At 34.0% G+C, this 23,078-nt stretch overlaps 1 protein-coding gene and 3 pseudogenes across 2 annotated transcripts; all 4 read right to left on the bottom strand.

Annotated features, from left to right (window-relative positions):
* Nucleotides 1–1,871: 1,871 nt before the first annotated feature.
* On the bottom strand, nt 1,872–5,193 carry LOC143601946 (protein HOTHEAD-like; annotated as a pseudogene). Its single transcript, XR_013147750.1, has 4 exons — nt 5,167–5,193; nt 3,107–3,661; nt 2,526–2,914; nt 1,872–2,407 (listed from the first exon to the last, which is right to left on the bottom strand). The product of XR_013147750.1 is annotated as a protein HOTHEAD-like (transcript).
* A 4,131-nt stretch (nt 5,194–9,324) lies between these two features.
* On the bottom strand, nt 9,325–9,663 carry LOC143601945 (uncharacterized). The gene has a single exon (XM_077079216.1). The coding sequence runs from the start codon at nt 9,661–9,663 to the stop codon at nt 9,325–9,327; it is 339 nt and encodes a 112-aa protein (XP_076935331.1).
* A 3,879-nt stretch (nt 9,664–13,542) lies between these two features.
* On the bottom strand, nt 13,543–14,239 carry LOC143601948 (dehydration-responsive element-binding protein 1E pseudogene; annotated as a pseudogene).
* A 7,417-nt stretch (nt 14,240–21,656) lies between these two features.
* Nucleotides 21,657–23,075, bottom strand: LOC143601944 (rop guanine nucleotide exchange factor 3-like; annotated as a pseudogene).
* Nucleotides 23,076–23,078: the final 3 nt, after the last annotated feature.

Genomic DNA, 23,078 nt, shown 5'->3' with positions numbered 1-23,078 from the left:
GGATAATGAAATCCCTAAAAACGCTATACTATTATATAATAAATGATTTTATCCCGAATATTAAATCGAGGAATAAACGTATATTAATAATAATCAAAACATTTATTTATTTTTGAATTCCATTATCAGATAGTATAATTATCTTTAAAAGTAATAGCAATCAATGTTTATGACTTCATATAAATTGTTTCATAAAATAACCATACGCTTAATCTTGATTCTGGCTGTGTGTTTAATCCCTTTTCGACTTTTTCATAAAATAACCATACGCTTAATCTTGATTCTGGCAATGTGTTTAATCCCTTTTCGACTTATGATCGGAAGGTCATATATGAAAGGAGACAAAACATTATAATTAATGAAATTTGGTTAACTGGTTTTCAATCTTGTTCATAAACCATGGGTGAAGTTAAAACACACAGGTGTAACCGAAACCAAATTGGTTAAGCTATTAAGACAATGGCCAATGCAAAGCAGTTAAGCTGTTAAGACCATGGCTAATGCAAAGCGTTTATCTTGCATTTGGGTTATATTGCGCATGCATTTGAAAGACTATAATGGAAAAGGAGGTGCGGTGATGTTTGTAACTTTGTGGTGAAGTGCGTTGTATTTGAAGCATTGTGAGAGAAAATGAGAGAGAAGACGGAAAAATGTAACGGGCACGGTGATGGATATAAACATTATTTTTCCCATGATAGAAAATAAGAAAATACACACAAAAGACATATCAATCAACACTTCTTTGGGAAGAGTGAAACAATCAATAGAATTAGGGGTGTTCATGGTCTGATTGATGTTTTCCAGGTCAAATCGTGAGCCAAACAACTAGTAACGGTTTGGTTTCACATTTTGAGCTTTAGGCCTTTATAAAAAAATACTTTACTTTCATAAAAGAAAAAAAAATAAATATGGCCCATGAACAATATAATGAACCTTGGCCCAAGTGTCATATTCGGCCACATCAAAGTGGCCCATCTTTAAGAGAAAAGAAGACCAAAAAGATGTAAGAAAACCCATAAATTCATATATTCGCATATCGAATATTTGTTTTAAAAATTCGGTTGCTATTCTAAAAGGTTACCCTTTAAAAGATAGTGTTCTTTGATTTTACTCTTACTCTGGCAAAAACTAGCACGTGTAATTCAGCTTTATTTGATTTTACTTAAGTTGAAGGTAACTCTATAATTAAACCATCCGAACAATTTTTTTTTTAACTTAAATATGGCTAGCTAGATTTTTCTTGAATGGCCATTTCGATCATCGATGGGCCACTAACCCACCTAATCATCTTCATTCCACCGAGAAAACCCCCCTGAACCAACCTGACCCTGTAACCATACAGTTAGTTTGATGTTATAGTCTTTAATATTATTCTATTTTTGTGGATCATTATCACATGCTATGTGTTCTAGTTCGGTGATAATATAAATGCATGACTATTTTTAGATCATGTACACAATAACAATCATGTTTGGAAATAGCATATGATGTTGATGATACATAAATGTTTTCATATTATTTTGCAATATTTTCAACCAACTCTCTTATTTTTTCTATCTTAAAGAAACCATTTGACATTACATAGGTACTTTATAAAAACATATAATAGTAATAACTTATGAAATTAAGAAAAAAAAATCAAAACATGTAATTAAACATCTATGCTTAAAATATATGATAATATATAAAATTGTATATATGAAACACAAGCTACTTCCTTTGATGTGCAGATCTTTTTTCTAGCATTTTTATGCCCATATACCTGTAATGGTCATAATGTATAACAAAAGAAAAAAAAAACTTTGTTAGTTGATATTTTAATTTATTATTTTTCTAAATATTTATTGAACAACATGAATATATATATATACCTTCCAAGCATCATCATAGTAGCTTGAGGGTTTGTTCCGGGGGAATTTAGAAGAGTTGAACTATCAACGACGCGTAGGCCAGCAACACCGATAACTTTATAGTTGTGATCAATAACTCTATCAACTTGGCAACCACCATGATAATGCCATATTGTCATCACAGTGTCTTTGCAATATTGGGCTAAGTCAAACGGGGCGTTCACATGTCTAGGTCTCAAATTTAAAGGCAATGCAACCACTAAAGCGAACAATTCTTGAACCGATAACAAAGGATCGCGAAAATTTGACAATGGTTTTGATTCTAACACCTTTATAATGGTTTCCAAGCCTTCAACGCACGATTGAAGGTCTCGAGGGTCTTGGAAGTAGTTAAACGTGACTTTAGGATTATCTTATGGTTTTTCTGTAACGAGCTCGAGACTGCCAAAAGAGAGTGGGCCCATCACCTTTTCGAGGATTATTCCGGCGTTAAGTCCTGATAGATCCAAGGCGAATTGATGGCCGATAATGGATTTGAACTTGTCAAGACTTGTGGTCTGAAATAACGCAACAAAACAAAAGGTTCACATGTAAAAGTGAATTATGTGGTTCTTCTTACTTTTAATATATTATTAATTATGAAATAAACGCCATAAAATTCTAAATAATATATACCTGGTTAGAAATAAGTCCAAATTTGAAACCCGCTTTTTGTATTAATGGCAAGTTAATATGGGTACTAGCGGCTTCAATGAAGCTCCCAAATCGGGTAATGCCCACAACCTCAATCAACGAAATCTCTACGGGCTGGCGTGAAGGAACGAGTACTAGATTCATCGGGTTATCAGACAGCCCCTGTCCAACCATGGGTTGATCCAACACCACCTTTATTCCATGGGCCATTAGATGTTCCGAAGGCCCAATTCCACTCAACATCAACAATTGCGGGCTCCCAAGCGTGCCCGCCGATAATATAACTTCGTTCATCATTGACCCTTCGTTTAAAACCGCCGTGTGCCTTTTCCCTTTCGAGTCCACGTACAATACTCCATGGGCCCGTAGCTCTACACCGTACCCAAAAAAAACACAAAATTTTAAAATATTTATTAAAACGTGTAAATTTTTTTCGACGTTCGCTTAACCCGACCCGACAATTAAAAAAATAAAAAATAAGAAAATAATAAAAAATAAAAAAAGTTTGATCCTAAACAAGTTTTAGACTTTTAGCCCATTACAGTTGCATTCAATGTGGTTACCATGTGGTTTGAATAATATTTGGTGCACAGTTGCATTCAAGTACACAACAATGTTGCTAGGATCAGCATACTCTAACAAATCGGCAGCCGTGTGCCGCTTGCCGTCGCGGTCAAAAATGCTACCGCCGACTTTCGTTCCATATATATGTTCATAAGTAAACCCGTTATCCGGCAACACTCCGGCTTCCAACAACCCGTCTCTAACCGCCGCCTGCCACACCAACACATTCGGCTCAAACGCCACTTTTTTTTCAACCCACTCAAAGGACTCCATCAACAACTGCGGGTCCCACCCGGCTCTGCTGACAAAGTCAGCACTAGCCCTGGTGAAAAAACCCGCGTTCAGGGCGGACCCACCGCCCAGAACGCGAGCCCTTTGGTTGACCACCCGTCAGTGGACACAAATGTCTGGGAAGCCGAGGTGGGACCCAGGTTTGCTAGTGTGTCTAGGAAACCGTTAATGGTGTTCACTGACGGGATTCCGTAGGGTAAATCACCTCTTTCGAGGACTAGAACTTTTGCGCCTTGTGAAAGTGTCGCCGCTAATGCGCACCTCTACCCCGTAGCAATAGAGAGGCTGCTTCCGATGAGACCCCCGACTCGATAGTAGTTTTGTATCAAGCCATGGACATAAGGCACATAACACTCAATCATCGGCACACCGGCCGATTGATGCATATACCCTTGTCTTTCAGCTATCAACACCACCACATGATGCATGATTAACCTTCCGCCATTTTAACGTTATTTTCACGAGATTAGTAAAATAACGTCAAAATTAGTGCACTTTCACTTTTGCTCACCCGATGGTTCACACATATATACATTATATGTGCGCACCGCAAGCAGGGTTCACACATATCATTATATCATGCACCTACCATGTTGAATAGAATTGCGGTTATATAAGATACCGTTCATTTCATAACGATTAACCAATGAGAACCGCCTAAGCATGTGTGAATAACGCTTTAATGGAAAATGTTTAACGAAATAAACTCTATCTCGCTCTGTCTACTATTTATTTGATGTTATTTCACTTGTCATGAAATTTAAATAATTTATTAAAATATATGCATATGCATATACATATGTGTAGTTTATATCCACACATGCATTTAAGCTAAATACAATAAATACAAATTTTTTAAAAACAAATCTCAAAATATATTAAAATTTACATGCATTTTAGTTAATTTATACGCTAAATAGTTTAACAGATAACGGTCCTCGGAATTCTCGACAAATTATTAGGTTTAAAATGAACATTGTTTTCTCTAATTGCACACACGTATATAATGAAAACGAACAATTCACAACTATATAGGATTGGCTACAAGCATGGTTGTAAAAATCACCGGTTAATCCAAATTAATCGATAACCCTTACCCCACCAGTAACTAACGATTACCACAACACTAGCTACAAGCATGTCTTATATTACTTACATAGATGAAAATGGGGTCAAGTTGCCTAGACTTACCAACTTTGAATCGGTGAAAGATATAATTGATTATCCTACTTAAAGAACAAAGAGTTGTGTCAAGTGGTTCAATCGATACCGATGGTAGCATGTTAGATGATCCGGATATTGAGGAATGATTGCATTTTCGATAGTGTTCCCTTTATATTGTAAAAAATGGTGAATAGCATCACACCGGCTTTCCTTCCTGTGGATTAAATAAAAGAGCAAAAGGGCGAGACTTGAACAAGAGATGTGGTTCGTATTCAACTTTGTGGATGTCCCAATTTAAATGTTTGATTCCCTTGCATTAGTCGTTTAATATTATTTGTATTTTCTTATGTTCTGTTTTTTGAACTACTTGTATCTTATAAGTGGTCATTTTGTTTATAATAATATTTGGCATTTCAAAAAAAAGTAATAATAATAAAATAAAAATGGTGTATTCGTGTCATTTGTTGTTGTTAATGCTCAAACTAATGAGAAGAAAAATGTCAAAGACCTTAATAATTAATTATCAAAGTGGTAACTTATGTGACTGATAAATCATTTATGATCCATTAGGTTTTAGTAAAAGTCAAGCCATTGTTCAACAAACCCAAATTGCAATCAACACTCTTCCCATTTTGTCCGCTTTATGTTTTTTTTAAGGTAAAATATAGATTTATTATTATTATTATTATTATTATTATTATTATTATTATTATTATTATGTAAAGTATAGAAATACAAATAATTAATGGGTGGTACTCCAATAAATATAGTGCAGATGAGCAAACTTTTGGGTTTTATTTTTGACCATTAAAATGATAATTTTTCTAATTTTCTTGATATAAAAATTTTCTTTCACTTTTCTAGATTTTTTGGTTAACAAGTAGGAAATAAATGCTTCAAAAGTGGCAAACGCATGCATTTTTTAGTAAATCATTATTATGTTTCAACTAGTACATGCTAAAATATAATTTTGTTCTCTCAAATCGCTTTGGATCCGTCCGACGTGCCAAAAAACCTGGTTTTTTTTTATGTTTTTTTTGTTCCAAACCGGTTTCAACTTGATGTACACCTATTGGATCAGGCTAAACACTCTTACCTCCAAACTGGTTTTAAACCCGATCCAATTTTTTTCAAACCAGTTTTGTGCTTGCCTTGATCAACCAAGACCAGTTTTCACCCGAACCGGCATGGGATATAACCTGTTTTTTACATGTCTAGTCCACGATATAAACATTATAAGTTTCGGTATAACCGTATAACGGTTGCAAATAGTTGGGCCACATCTTAAAAGCAAAAGGCCAGAACTATTCTAGTAGGCTCTTAGCATGGATCAAGTTTGAAAAACCTATGGGCCTGAAGCTATCAATTGGCCCAATAAGAAACCATCTTTGGTCCAGTTAACACTAGATATAAATTATCATAAAAGCTTGCTTGGTATGTTTAAATTCGTTGCGTTCACTCAGAAGCTTGCGGTATAAAAATAAAAGAATCCCAAAATAATAATAATAATAATAATAATAATAATAAGAAGAAGAACAACAATAACAACAACAAAATTTAACTCAATCTAGCGCCTAGCTGTGAGCATGATTCAATTCGGTTTCAAGCTAAAATTGAGCATATAACTCTGTAAGTTTATATAACCAATCGGTTTTGGTTACAAACTGTTCGGGTGCTGGATTAGATGGATCATTTAATATGGTTAACCGTCATTATTTGCGGGCTTTAAACGTTTGGTTCAAGCATAATTTAAGTTATTAAATCCATTTTTAATTTGGATCAAATAGAAAATCGAAAAAATAACCAATGTCGCATAAATTCATTCACCAATGATTATTAAATATATAAGCAATGGTAGTTACACAAAGTTTTGGCTTAGACGAAATGGGATTTAGTAAAAATACGAAAGCAAGAAGCATGTGTGTAAAAGTTAGTATCTTTTAATAAGCAAACTATGTGTTCATCAAATAAATAATTAAACGTCAATAAATGATTAATTTCATCAAATGAATAATTTTGACCAGTCTCAGATAGCGATGAGCAAATGGAACCGGGTACATTTAGTATTAATTTGGTACCCACATTTGGCCCTATTTTTTGCCTTTGGTGCCGGTGCCGTTCGTGTACTGAAAGGGCATTGTACCTACCGAGCATTTTCGATATTGATACCCATTTTACGAACTCAGGTTATTATCATTGTTTATAGATAAATAAATAAATAAATAAGCTTATAAAAAAGATTTTGATCAGGTGTACGTATTTATTTAACCTTTTGGTTTTATATTGTTTAAGAAGGGTCGGTGATGATTTACTATGTTGGAGGAAGACTAAAAGAGAGAAAATAAATAAAAAATAAAAGTAGGTATTTGTGTGATTATGTGTTTAATAAAAAACGAGTCTTCGTATAATATTATAAATGATTTGAGTAAGGTTGACAAATTAAGTGTTGAGTGGGGTGCATATAAAACATATAAATATCATAATAAAAAGTTAGATAAATAAAAAGCATATGGACTTGATACTAAAACTAAATATCTCATAGGCGGTATGTTTAAGACTTGTTTGGAAATTAAAGATACTAAGCAAGGCTATGTTTGATGTTTTTAACTACACATCATTGTTCAGTCATTATAACGTAAACATTGAGCTTTAAAGTGAACCACCATTTTCACAAGAATGAAGTGGTTTAAAATAAAAAATAAGTTAAACAAAAAAAATGTATGATTGGTTGATTGCGGATGGACCCCATCTATCGCACTTTTTGACGCTGTGTAATTGTGTTGCTTAGAGGTGCACAAACCGGTTTAAAACCCAAAACCGGTTTGCGTTGAAACTGGATTGGCTCGGGTTGAACCGTTTTCTTGACTAGGTTAGGAACGGTTTCGGTTCGGATTTTGATTAGTTTCGGTTCGGATTTTGATCAGTTTCGGTTTGGGTTTTGACCGGTTTCGGTTCGGTTAACCGGTTTCATCAGAAAAAATTGCAAACTTGTTTCAAACCTACGGTTTCAATCGGTTTCAAACCGGGTCTACATATTCGGTTTCAAACCGGTTCGGTTTTGGTTCGATTATTAGGTCAGCTCAGTTAACCGGTTCTTTTTCGCAGCTCTAGTGTTGCTCATGTTAAAAGGTAATGCGGCATGAGTTTGACGCCTCATGAAGTCCTCAATATAATATATGTTGAATATTCATATCTAGTGTATTATAACTCTCGTATTCACTCATGAAACATCATCACTCGAAACAAAAATAAGCAAGTTCAATGAAAGTTGTTTAGATAAGGGGGGACCACTTTGAATTTGATGGTGGAAAAGAGTTTTTATATCATTCGGCTTCTTATTTTACTTATGACGATTTTAAGTTGTTTGGAATATTCCACTATAAATTATTAAATATTAATGACTCATATTTTATCTAAAAAAAGAAAAAACACAATAAATGACACTGAGGTAAATAAAACAAGACATTGGTTATTCACACACCTTATCCACACACTCTTTAACGTGGAGTTTCATACGATCGTATAACCCCTATACGATCGTATGTAGGGTGTGTGGATAACTAAAGGGTGTACGAATATCATATCCCAACAATAAGCCACTTTTGTCCTAGCCTCCTAGGGTATTTGTTACTTAATACATTTTTTTAAAACAAGCTAGCAAGATGCTAGATGCCAAACAAAACACAATATTAGAAAACAAAATTGCACCAATCTTTTCCTAGTAGGTTTTTCAAAGAGGTACGGTTTTTTATACAAAGAAAGGCCAAAGATTTGATGTCTTCTATCGTTTAAGAAACACATGACTTGTTTGAAAAGATGGCTTCGAATCTTAACTTCCAAATGCACCAACACCCCATAAGAATGATCTTATGATGAACTTTTTTCCCATTGACCCAAGATGCAAGATTCATGTAAAATAAGCTAAAATCACGAACCTTGAACACATAAATTAGAAGAATATGACACCAATTACTAATAATATACCTTACCAAACTAACGAAGTAAAGTAACAAGTAAAAAGGTGTTCACAAGTTTCCTTATGATCCCCATATAACCAATAACCATTGTTGCAAAAATCCCAACTAAGCATCGATTAATTATAAATTAATCGCTAGTTCTTACTTCACTGATTAATGGCTAATCGGCTAATTAATCGGTCAATTGTCAACTCCGGCCAAAATCAAGATTAACCGACCTTTTTGATGAGGTTATGGCCAAAATTGGCGGTTTCCGAATAGCTTTAGGCCATAGTCAACGGTTTCCGGCGAGATCCAGCAAAAGACAGTGATTTCTAGCGAGATTCCAGCCAATTTCCGACCAAAATGTATTTGTGTATATATAAAACTGAAAATTACATATAAAAATGTGTGCTCGTATATATAAAACTGAAAATTATATATTAAAATCTGATTTGATTAATCTTGATTAATCCTGATTAATCGATAGTCCACACCCCACCGCCCGACTAGTGTTAGCGATTTTTACAACACTGCCAATTACTATACATTTTGGTTTATAAACTACACAATCATAAATTTCGAAGCTCCATAAGTAATAAACTTGTAACATTAACACATCTAATTGATAGTATATGACACGATACGATATATGCTAATTCATGATTCTCTAGTTTGTTTATTTATTAATTAATTTATTTATTCATATAAACACACACTATTGAAAAATACAAGGTGAAAAATCATAATAAAATTCATAAATTTATATATACTTCTTATGACTGAAAAACGTGACGATGAAATTATCATGTACCAGAAGAAGGGGTGATCTTGATAACAAGACCCGGAAAAACATCATCCGGGTCATGGATATGCGGGTTTCTTTCAACGATAAACGGGTCGCCACACTTATCGCTTATCGTGTGAAGCGTTTCGCCTTCTCCCACGACATATATCTCGTCACACGGCCGTATACTCATCACTGGCAGCATGTTTACTCCTCCGCCTCCGGCCACAAGCGAATAATTATACTTTTGATCTTTGAAAGCACCAGTGAGCATGAGGGTTATTATGGCTGTTGCACAACAAAATGAAAGAGTATCTGCTATAGCTATTATTGTTCTAGGTTTCATGAACTCAACCATGTTTAAATAACTGAATATAAGTTTAATAATATGTATTTATATATGTATAATATGAGAGTGTGTGTGTAGTGGGATTTGTGGGAAGACTTTATGGCTTGATATATGGTTAGTACCACCAGATTATCACTTATCATCACCCACCCACTTAATTAATTATAACTCACATACCACACCCAAATAATTAATTAAAATCAATATGCTGCTAGGTTAGGTGTACTATATATAATGTAAAAACATGTATAAACCCTGAAACTAGAACGGTATATTAATTGATTAATTTAATACCAAAGTTGAATAAACATATTGTGTTACTATGTTTTTCTAAGTATACATTTAATGAAACAGTTAATAACAGAAAAAAAATAAACAACAAAAAATCTCAACCATAAACTGATGAACCACTCGCCCACTAAACCGCACCCACTACTAGTAGTAGATTGTGAATGGTCACCATGGTGATCATGTAGCCATTTTCCTATATATGGGACCGTTTCTAAATCAACCTTTGATAACTAAAAATAAAAGACATGCTTATAATGTTATAACATGAGAGTTAATAATGACATAATACTAAGCATTTTTTTAGGACCAACAAAAGATTTATATATATAACAGCGCTCGGGAATTAAAAAAACCCAGCTACACCATCAGAAAAGAAAAAACAAAACATACAACAATCCGTCAAAACTCAAAACAAATGTAAAAAGTTGTGATGATTGGAAACAAGAGCGGGACATCATTGGGGCCAAGGTGGGCCATATTCCCTGACTTTATGCTAACTAAAACTAAAATTTGGGTGTGGATAGTCATATTGTAATTGGATCATTTTGTTCAGTATATGAATGAAAAGATTTTAGACTTAAAAAACGGTCGTTGGACTGAGTTGTAATTTTTATTCTTTGTCGTTTATGTGTAAAAACAGTTTTTTTATGTAGTGTTTATTTAGGAAAAATTTTGGGTATTTTATGTGTAAGAACTTATTTTTATTTTTTCTAAAGATTTTTGTCCTCTAATGTAAATGCTTAAGTTTCGTCACTTCGTAGAAATGTAAGGGTTTGTATTGGTGAAGAAACTTCTTTTTTAAGTCTTAGATGAAATCTAATGTGAAAGTTGAATTTTTGTGTTTATGCTTGTAAAAGATACACATTGTCAAAGTATATAACAATTATATTTGTATATACCTTGTAAACTTACACCTATGCAAAAAGAAACTTACAATTTTTTGTAATAACAAGATAATATATTGTTTGTGAGACAACCTTTATTATTATTATTTTTTTGGTACACACCGATGTTTTATAATAAAAATTAATGTAATCAGAAAAAACATCTCTATCTAAATTAAACTTTGTGAAAGTTGTAAAGGTGCATTTAACTTAATAGCAACAACTCTCAATAAAAACTACTAAAAAGTGATTGTAACACAACAGTAGTATTCGTCACATCATAAAACGATATATATTATTTTATTTTGAAAAAAATCATAAAATGCTTAAATTGATTATTTTATTCTAGTCATCTTGTGATAACAAATTAGGCACGTATAATAACAAAATTGAAACCAAACCAAAAACCGAATTAATTCGAAGAATCTATTTTAACAAAACACCTATATCATGTTTCGTTCTTTTATTCTACTTACCTGCTAACTTTGTTTATAACAAAAGATAATTAGTTAAACATAATAAATACTTTATTTAATATTATTAGGTTTAATCCCGATAAATTATCTTTGTCTCACCATATGATCGATCATCATCACTTACTCACCCACTCAATTAATTATTACTTTACAATTTACATCATAGACAAATCATTAAATAAAATCATTTTAGGTGGATGTTGATTGATTAATTAAATATATAAGTACGTTAGAAAATACATGTCGTGTGTAGATGGCTCATACAACCAGTCAACCAAATTGTTCTACGTAATGAAATTACTAGAGAACATTTTTTTCTTTTCTTTTTCTAAATACGTGTTTAATAAAACATGTGATAGCAATACGAAATAAACATCCAACAGAACTGGGTGCATAGAGAAACTGCCAGACTGGAGGTGTGATAGTGATATATTCCCAAACACAACCGTCACCCGCATGTGACCAAACAATCTCAACCTCAAACCGATGAACCACTCGCCCACTAAACCGCACTCATTAGTAGCCATTTACTGTACTCCATTTCCTAAATGGCTAAATGTGTTAAATTACTTGACTAAATCAACCTTTGATATATATAACTAAAATAATAAACAGTTAAACAATAAGCATGCATATAAACATGAAAGGTAATAAGCATGTTAACGAGGAAATGACAAAGTACTAGGTAGTAGAAGGTTTTGAATCATCGATCAATCATATTCTTAGGGTGCACATAATGCATCCCATTGCTTGCTCCCCTCTCATCAGTCATCCCCAAGCCCGACTTCCAAATGGTAAAACATGTGTGATGCTTTGACGCCTCTAGACATTCTTGTTCAACCATGATGGTTCGAAGGGTTGCTTGGCATATGTTAGCAGCCCCTGTCATGTGACACCCTAGTTACTTATTTTTATTTAGCGTATTATTATTATTATTATTATTATTATTATTATTATTATTATTATTATAAATAAGAACTTTGGTGCCGCTTGGGGCACCTATTGGACCACATGTCATGTTATCATTAGGTCACATCATCTTCTTTGTTTTAATTCCGGTATCGTAACATACATAAACGGAATCGATCAAATTCGCGTTGACTCTCCGCCGCAGTGCTCGGGTTTTACCGACCAAATTTGCCACGCAATGCGTGAAAGAAAATAAGCGTTGTTACCGTTGCGAACTTCTTAATATGTTGATTTTTAGTTATGTGAGCGGTGCTACTGTTTTCTGCGTTAACGTACAGATTAATTTTTTTTTAATTTAGTGTCGGTATCTTAACGAACTTAACCCATATCAATTGAATCCACATTAGTGCGCCATCGCAACAAGACAGTTACATAAACAGATCCCAACTGCCCGGCGCAATACGTCGGGTAACAAAACTAGTATATATTTAGATTTAGTAATTTAATATTAAAGAAATGGTGGCTTGGTAATGGAATTAAAAGAACTTTTGCTGGCCCAAACGAGGAATCAACAACAAAAAGCTTTGAGCAAACTTAATGTGGAAAAAGGGCCAAAAGGCCTATCAAATTAATTAGTGGGCTGAGAATTGAGATTGAGAGTTATTGGGTTATTGTTTTATGGTGGGCTTTAAATGGATCCAAACCGGCTAATAATAAATGTTTTATATGGGTTTTATTTTTTGGTGGGCATAAACTCATAAACTGATCTCGTAAATTCAATTCTTAATCGATTACTATAAAAATAAACCCAAAATATTCAAACTAATCTACTCTTAGAAACAAGAGATAAAATATAGACATTTGAACTTTTTTTTTTTCAAAGCATATTATATTCACAACACGAACTAGCAACTAACTAGCCCACAAAAACAACGAAATTATAATTTCCCAACATTGAAATTACATTACATCAATATATCCAGCCGACTCCTATTTTCTTCAATCTTGATTCCACCCAAAGATAAACATCTGAACTAACAATCCTATTTGCATGGAACAGATAATCTAGGTCGGGTGGGTTGGCTGGTCAAGTCTTGTGATGGCATGTTTGTATCAACTCTCTTGAAAACGTTCTTATCCTTAAGAACACATACCGTAGAAGGATAGGCGGTGCTTCATAGTAACCGCCATTCGGTTCTACTGATCGCATTTGGAGAGGTCCTAAAGAAATATTGATAATGAAATCAACCTTTATTATGTTTTATTGGCTTAAAAAAGGTCTTGCTTGTATATATTACAATCACATGTTCTTGCTAATATACTCAAAGGGCTAAATCAGTGAATTCAAAAACTCCATAAAGACACGTCAACATAAAATTCCACGTCATCCTCAAATCCAACAGTCCTAGGTGGAGGCAACATCATCCCTTCTGCCATGTCAGCAAGTATACCCTCCATCCCAAAAATACTCTCATCATCCACATAAACCTCATTCCCAACCACATCCTTATTTTCCGTCATATCAGCCGACACATCAGATTCCACAGACCTAATTACAGAAGTTACATCTGACACATCAGATTCCACTGGCCTAAACGCCTCTGCAGCCTCCTGAGCCGCCTTCTGAATATCCTTCACATCACTAGACTCCGGAACCGGCAACCGCCACACCGAGTCCGCAAAATTCAAGCACGCGCCCCGACCCCGCATCGCCAGGGCCGCCACGTCATGCGCCCTGGCCGCCATGTCAGCGATCGGGTACGTCCCGAGCCACACCCTTGTTTTTTTATTAGGCTCTCTCACCTCACACACCCATTTCCCCGAATCCCTTCGCCGCACTCCCCGGTACACCGGGTGCCGCGTCTCCCTAAACTTCTTCCTCCCGGCTCGCTTTTTCGGGTTTTTCGATGCCAACATCACCTCCTCATCCGAAGTTGAACAAGATGATTCCATTGCAATATTATTATTATTATTATTAGGTGAGAGTGAAGTGTATGATGATTGGAATTGGAAAAAGGTATCCATTAAATAAAAAATGTGTGAAATTGTGAAATATGAATTATAGTTTATGTTGGTGTGAGTGTGAGTGAATGTGAAATGGATGATATATATATAGATATAGATATATATAGTTATATAGATATGTATAGAATAATAGATACGGAAAGTACATATAGAGACAGAATATGATAAGCGAAATGGACACGGAGTGAGAGATGATAAGGAGACAGCTGGGAAGATGAAAGTTAGGAGAAAGTGGGTTTTGACGGTTAACTTGAAGCTGGATTACAACTGTTAACTAACTGTTGAACCTTTGACCATCTTGACTATTTCTTAGCACATCAGCCACTTGATTATTATCTTTATTTTTAATTAAAAAGGTGACACTTATGTCACGTCATTTTCAATTATTCATAAGAAAACAAACCATGAAATTGTTTGTTTCACACCGGTCCCAAATTCGATCACATGCTCTAAAGTTCAAACTCATAAGGCTGAGGGGTGTGGGGGGCGCGAGAGGGGGTGTGAGTGGGGGCGCCAGCCAATAATATTGTGACGTGTGGCAGAGAGAGAAACTTGATAAGATGGGTGTTGGTAGTGGTGATAGCGCCCCGGGCCATGGTGTGGAGGGGCGCGAGAGGGGGCGCGAGCGGTTTATTTTTTTATTTTTTTATAAATGTATTAAAAAAACGTATTATTAAAAAAACAAGAAATTATTTAAAAAAACACACATTAATTAAAAAAACACATTAATATATAAAAAAAAATTAAAGTACTAAAGAAAAACATTATTCTTATTATTCGGCTTCGTCTTCTTCGATCAACCTCTTCCGGATACGTTCCTTTTGTTTTTCCATCAGCATTTGGTCGACCGGATTTAGGTGGCTGAAGTCTCTTGCAAGGAAGTCCAAATCTCTCATTCTTTTTTTTTCCTTTTTGTCAATAGAGACCACCTCCATGGTTTTGTTGAATTTATTGAGGGATTCAACAAGATCGTTGATGTTTACGGCTTCCCCCTCAGCCGGTTTTTTCCCCCTGGCGTCCCTTCCCAATGGCCGTCTCCTCGGCGGTGAAGACGTTTCCTCCCCCGCAACGTTTAGGTCGAATCCAACCCGGCAATCCGACCCGGCGGAAGTGCTGTACGCTCCAGACGAACTAGTTTTAGTCCGTTTCGGCCCTACTTCCACATCAAGGTCCGGCGCCACCAGCTCAACCCACTTGGAACACCTTCTCAACCTCTCCCACACCTTTACATCGTCCCACGTCTTCACCGTCCCATACCTCCGCAGGCACTCCTGCCTCCACTCTTCGACAGTGAAATTATAGACCGCCAAATCGTCACTGCCACTTGGTCTCATACGACCGGCGTTCCTGTTGAACAGATTAGTAAACAAGCCGACAAATTTTCTGATTTCGGTCCACCGACCCGAAATCATATCGGCGTTCCGCTCTGTACTCCCAACGAGCGAATAGAACGTCTCCCTAACCTTTGTCCAAAAGACCTTGCTCTTTTGGTAGTCCGCTGCAAAATGCATAATAAATTTGTATGTCATTTAACTTTTTTATTTAACTTTTTTATTAAAAATCATTTTTAAAAACGTTAAAACAATTACCGCAACGCCGATCCTCAGAAGTGGCTATCCAAGCCCGACACAGGGCTTCCTTCTCATCCGATGACCACGGAGTGATTTTCCGTTTCGCCCTTCCGGTCGAAGCCGAACCCGACCCGTCCGTTGCAACTTGTTTTTTCCGGTGGACGCGTCTTCTTTGTCCCGCAGCTTCACCTTCTGGTTCTGGTTCTTGTGTCTCCGGAACTACAAAGTTAGGAGACGGTTGTATGTTGGATGGTTGAAAGCCGGATGGTTGTTGCGACCCCGAATAAAACATCGGTTGGTCCGGTGCCGACCATAAATCGTCGTAACTGTAATCTGATTCTAGGTTTGGGTACCAATTTCCAGCCATGTTTTTAAAAAAAGGTTTGGAAGATGGGGTGATTTTGGGTTTTGGGTGTGGTATGTGATATTGGTATGTGATATTGGTGTTGGTTTGGGTTTGATATAGGTTGAATAGAGAGAAAAATCGTGTTTGATTTTGTGTTGATATTGGTATGTTATTATATAGAGTAGGAAATTTTTTTTTTTAATAAAAAACCCACCCAACGGCTCTTTTTCACGCATCCCAAGCCTCATTCACGCTCCCCCTAGCCGCTAGCCCACCCGCGCCTGCCTCTTTTTCCGCGCTCGCACCCCTATAGCGCCTCGGTGGTGTGGTCCTCGCGCCCCGGGGCGCGACCGCCTCGCCACTTGCGCCCTGTCTCGCGCTCCGCACCCCTCAGCCTAAGAAAACTGCTCACATGAGGGCCACATCGATAGGTTTAAGATCAGATTTGACGGGGTTAGTGATGGGTTTATTGCAAGTGAAACGAAACAATAGAGACGAAAACTGCAGTTTATTCTATATTAAAAATCAGGTTTTAATTAAACGAGTCAAATAAACAAGCTAACAAGTGAGCTTATTATGTTTTGGGCTCATTGTTGAGAGAGTCTCGTTTCTCGCAACCCTAATAATCCGTTTCATTTTTACTTGTTAACAATCGATCATTACTTTGTAGTTCATCAAAAGCTGTTTATTTTTATTCATTTGTTAATTAACATGCTTCTTTATTTATGGAAGATGACAAGTTAAATATAAATTAATAAAAAATAGTGTGTAAAGTATTAACGGCTAATTTTTAACGATTACATGTAACATATAAAATGATAGTAAAATCCATTTACTTCTAACAATGTGTCTTAATCAACACAAAACATATTACTTTACCAATGGCCGTCCATAATTAGGGGTCAGCGTAAACCGAATAAGATCCTTATGAGTTATGAGAGTAGCATTGATGTTGTTTGTTACATAAAAAGATTAAATAACATTTTTGTTCTCACCTTCTTGATAAGTGTCTTTTATTTTATTATATTTTCTGTTAATAAAAAGTTAATAAAAAAATAAAAGTGTTCCTATCATTTTTCATAGACACAATTACAAAGTTAGTCCCTGACGTCTTCATAAATTAACAATATTGGATACTAAGGTTTTAAAGTTACAAGTTTGGGTACTAAGGTTTTAATTTTGTAACAATGTTAGGTACTAACTTTAACTTTCGTTAAAAGTTAACGGAATTTGCGTCAACTCGCCGCCGTAACACTCGGGTTTATCAATTCCCAGGCTTCAAACGCTCGGATTTTAACAACGCCAATTTTTTCCGACCGAATAAACATCGTTTTAAATATTTTAATTTTTTTGTATGTTACTCTGTTTATGTGTTAATTCAACAAATTTATATTTTGGGTTTTATTAAGGTACATTTAATAACGTAATCAATACACACGTCAACTCGCTGTTGTAATATGATGCCCGGTTTTACTGGCCGAATAAATATTGTTTTAAACGGAAGTTAAAGTTAGTACCTAATATTGTTACAAAATTAAAGCCTTGATATCCAAACTTGCAATATTTAAACCTTGATGCTCAACTTTATTACTTAAAAAATACTTTAGGGATAAATTTTTTAATTGTGTCTTTTTCATATGACTATATGAGTGTGCTGCAACTTGAAAATAAATATACGAAAGTTGTAAAGAAATCTAGAAGATTCTCTGTACGGCTTTGCCTTTAAAGGATACCATTATCTAGCTAGCAAGTGGTTTTGTAGGGTTTCCGCGTAGTTTTTTTTATACAAGAGGATGACGACTTATAAAAATGACAAATATACTATCATCATAGTTATATTTCTCACCCCCTAATTTTTGTTGAAAGTGCCACCATTATAAAAACCTAAAAAAGAGGCAACTTAGAAGACAAAAGAGACCCAAGCCAACCAAAGAAACAACAATCTTTACACGATAAACAAGAACATCAAACAAATCACAAAGAAAAATTAGCAAATTTGAACTTGCACCAATCTTCCTAATCTGCGCTCGATCTACGGATCCTATGCATCACCCATAAGAACAATGTTGCTTTTATATCGATTACCATATTGTTTACCAAGACTGGTTTGTTATTAAAGATCTTATCATTCATCGTATTTCATATCATCCAACATGTTACAAATGAAACCGCTTATACAATCAAACATTTATGCTCTTTCTTCTTTATGTACTCTAGAAGGTCTATGATCGAATCGAACTGACATACCTGACAGTTTGTGTAGCATCCAGAAAATTTTCGTGCCATTTTTCCAACTTTTAAAGTTTAGTGGCTAAATTGTAAATAAACCAAACTTAAAGTCCATAGTCTAATATGTAATTTTACAAAATTCAGATGCTACGGACCTTCTAATTTTTCGACGGTTAGTATCCAATGAGACATGGATATTAAGTTTCCTCTTGAGACGGGGTGCCTCATATGCATACCATTTTGTGACACCCCGCATCATCAGCCTACAACTTGATTGGAGGACAAACACGTCAAGAGAGTAGGAAAACCATCGGTTGCGGTAATATGTTTTGGGAGGGAGTGGGTGGGAGGGACATAAACATAATCTCTCTCTATAAAAGAGATGTTTTGGGAATTTTTCCTATTCTTTTCCAACGGCGAAAACAAAAGGCATGAAAAATATATCTGCAAGCAACATATGACAAAATAGTTTAGATATTTGAAATTTTATTATTCATATTTATATTCTCTTATAAAATCCAACAAGTTCAGATTTTGTGATATTAAAATCCGTTCAACCCGTTTGGTTCGGTTTGACTTGGTTTACTTTCAAGTTTCAACTCTTCAATGATTTAGTCTTAGTTTACAAAAAACTTAGTAACCGCTAATGACAATTTAACTCGTGGATCAATAGAAAACTCTTAAAACCTACACGTTTTTACGTTGATTGAAATTATTTATTCATAATCTATTTTTTTAAATATATAAATTAAGATTTATTATAACACTTTCATAATAAAAAATAACTTGATAAAAGAAAATGTTTCTAAAGTTATAAGGAGGCAGGCTGGCCCTCACCTCAACCCAACGGCTGACGTGTCCCATGTGAATGTCGTGTTCTTGACTTCTTGACCATTACTTCACTTTTTCCTCTTTTTACTTGATTATTTAAAATATAATTATTATTCCACAATACACTTATATATATATATATATATATATATATATATATATATATATATTTAACGTGTTTAAATATTGTAACTTTCATTAATTTCCCGTGTAATACACGGGTCTCAAACTAGTATGTGTGTATATATATACACATACTAGTTTGAGACCCGTGTATTACACGGAAAATTAATGAAAGTTACAATATTTAAACGTTAAACAAAATACAATCAATAACACAATTATCATATATTGTTAATACAATTACAACTTTCATTAAAATTACAGGAATTAGAAAGAAAAACATTACGAAATGAGTTTACAAATAAGAAAAAATTTCGTTGTACACTACATTTGTAGTTTTATTCGTCAGATTACCTTGTTTATCAAGAATCAGAATTTTGAGCCCAAACCTGCTTGTAACTCTTGACAAGGCGACGTATAGCTATCCATGTGAGAACACGGGTTCTTTTAAGTACAAACCAACCCCAGATAATGATTGACCTTGGCTTTTGTTTATGGTCATCGCAAAACATACTGCAAGGGGAAATTGTCGTCTTTGAAATTTATATACTATTTTATTGTCTGTTGGAGTCAGTGGTGATCTATGGATCAAAACTGTATGTCCAATGTTAGTTACAGAAATAATTTTTACTTTAATTATCAATTAAAATATAATGGAATTAATTTTGTTACTATAATTAAACTTGCATGAATTGGGTTTGAATCTTTGACTTGAAGAAAATACCTATTTGACAATATTGTTGTTAATAAGTTTTTTAACAAAATATAAGTTTTGTAACTAAAAATTTTATCTTGTGAGATAAATATAAATTTGAATATTTAATTAAAGTATTTTAGAAAATACAAAAGTGGAGGGTTGACCCGTTTAGTATAGATATAGGTTGAACCGTTTTTAGTAAATACAATTTTTTGAGTATTTAATTAAAGTATTTTAGAAGTGGTTTGCAAAATTAATTTGAATTGCAAATATCTTTCCTACTAATTCTCTAAATTAGTTGCAAATTCCGTAACAAAAATGTAAACCATTATAATTTAATAAATGTTTTGAAATTTAATATGAAACTGTTACTTTAATTAAAAATTCAAATATAATGAAATTAATTTTTGGTACTATAATTAAACTTGCATGAATTGTGGTTTGAATCTTTGACTTGAAGAAAATACCTATTTGACAATATTGTTGTTAATAAGTTTTGTAACAAAATATAAGTTTTGTAACTAAAAATTTTATCTTGTGAGATAGGAGCAACATGTAGAAATTACCTCCTAATACGGATCATATGCAAATAGCCATCGCTACACACACAATATTAATAAATAAATAAATACTATGAAATTTACTTAAGACTTTTTTTCGTTTACCTACATTTACCAATAAGCATCATCATCACCTCTAGCCTAAAGTGGGCTAAGGGTTGAATATTAGACAAGGAATGTTTAAAATTTAAATGCTAATCACATGTGATTAGTCAATATTTTAGTAAGTTGTTACAATATAAAATTAATTTGATACAGTGATTAATTATTTAAACAAATAATAATCCATGATCCTAGCTTTGCATATTTATCTTGAATAACTTTAGTAAGTATATTTTATTAAATTTGTTAGTTTAAAATAGTTGATTGATTGATAAAAAAAACTTTAAATTTTGAATATTAACATATACGTGTAATTAGTATATATTTAGGAAAGATTGAAATATTTAAAAAGTTTTACATAATCTATTTTAGTATTTCTTAATTAATTATGTACAGTAGTAACATTATATAAATGTCAAAAAGGCTAGCCCTCTTCTAGTAACGTTATGTTAGATTTGATCTTCATTCACATCTATCCTATACAAAAAAATTTTCAATAATAATATTGTTGTTAGTCTCTTTAGCCTTTACATAGCAATCTTTCGATCAGATAAACGACTAATAACTATATTATGATGTGCTTCAAGCTACCCGAAAACCGTAATTGTAGCTTTCCAAATGTATCTTGAATGATTTTGGTAAAGCCAAATTTTAGTAAAACCGTTAGTTTCTATTAGTTGACTGATTAATAAAAGTTTCAAAACATCTTACCCGTTTATGCCGTTTATGTTTATGGACTTCAAAAATGCTAATAAATTATTTAACATTCAAAATAAAAAAAAATGAAATTCCATAAATTCAGCCCGGTTAGTTTTTTTCGATTTTAATTTCATCCAAAACCAAAAATTTGGTTTTTACAAAGACAGAAAACCAAATCAATGGTTTTTGTTCGGGTTCGGCTATTCAGATCTTTCTGTTAAAATTGACCAAACTCGTTGTGACCCGATAAAAAATGAAGTTAAATATTTAAAAAATCGTAAACCTTAGGAAGAGAACTGATGTATGTCTACGGAATTTCCATTTCAGCCAGAATGCTAATATTGATAGCCATTGCTGCTTTGTGGATTTGATTGGTGGAGTTGCGTTTTGTCTCAAATGCTTCGGGCCTTTTCCGAGAGGCCTTCCGGGCTTACACAAGGAACAGGCAGCCACCATTTCTCATCTTTCCTCTGAGGTTGAGGAATCTTTCTAAATGATCCCGTTCGTGAGTTCGATGACATGCTTCCTTGATCTACATACCAAAATTGCTTCTCTATGAAGCTGTCAAGTATTTCCTGTAATAAATAAAACAAAGCAATTTTGTTAAAAAAAACACAAAGTTGATAAAAAATTAAAAATCATAGCTTGAGGAGTGAATAAAAGTATAAAACAGTAAAGGTGTTTTGGTCATACCAAGAGCAGCGCGTCAAGCTTCTTTAACGCTGGAAGGTTTATATAAATATCCGGTCTCGGACGGCTAGACATCACCTGAAAATAATTTCAACCGTATTTATGAATTTCAGAGCAATTACTAATAAAATAGATCTAAAATCTCATAAAAATTTAAAATTTTTTTGTATGTACCTCCATGGCTTTTCCATTATTTAAACTATGCGATGTTGAGATGAATTCAACAATGTAATCACAAACCGAGAATAAGCAATTCATCTCTCGTTTCCACATCATCTTCTTCTCGGGATGCAAAGGTTCCAACTTTTGATGTTGGCCAAACATAGAAGCTACAAAGATATAAAAAAGACAACTTAAAAACACACGAATACATTATTTTTCAAGAAAATACAGATTCAATCAATCAATCAATCATACCCAGTAAAATCCCACCGACAGCAGAGCTATAGGTAGGGTCTGGGGAGGGTGGGATGTAGGCACACCGTACCTCTATCCAAAGGAATAAAGAGGTGGCTTCCAGAGAGACCCTCGGCTCTAAGAACATGTGTATGAAAAAAAAAAAAAAAAAAAAAAAAAAAGTTTAACAGTTATATAAAAAAAAAAAAAAAAAACTACTACTAATTATAATAATATTAATAATAAGGTCGCAGTTTAACCGCAATATAAAAGCTAATAATAATAATAATAAAATATTTGTGATGGCATTAGAATCAGTGACTGCAGTCGAAACGCGTACCATAAAGATTTGTGATGGCATTAGAATCAGTGACTGCAGTCGAAACGCCTTTAACACTGCCAGACATATCTTCTCCAAGTAAAAGCTTTGCAAATCTTCTTTCATCATTTCAAGCTCTGATTCAATTCTTATATATTTAACAAGTCTTCAAAAAATGAAATCAATCATGATTACTCACAGATTTGGATACAAATCCAACAGATCCGGGCCTGTACAACTCTGATTGTGGGTTGTTTTAAAGAAAGTTTGCATGAT

Source organism: Bidens hawaiensis, unplaced genomic scaffold, assembly GCF_021521415.1.
Source record: "Bidens hawaiensis isolate Kalapana, Puna unplaced genomic scaffold, B.hawaiensis_p1.1 tig00057662_1, whole genome shotgun sequence".
Classification (NCBI taxonomy): domain Eukaryota; kingdom Viridiplantae; phylum Streptophyta; class Magnoliopsida; order Asterales; family Asteraceae; genus Bidens; species Bidens hawaiensis.
This window is presented reverse-complemented; position numbering and strand designations above follow the sequence as displayed.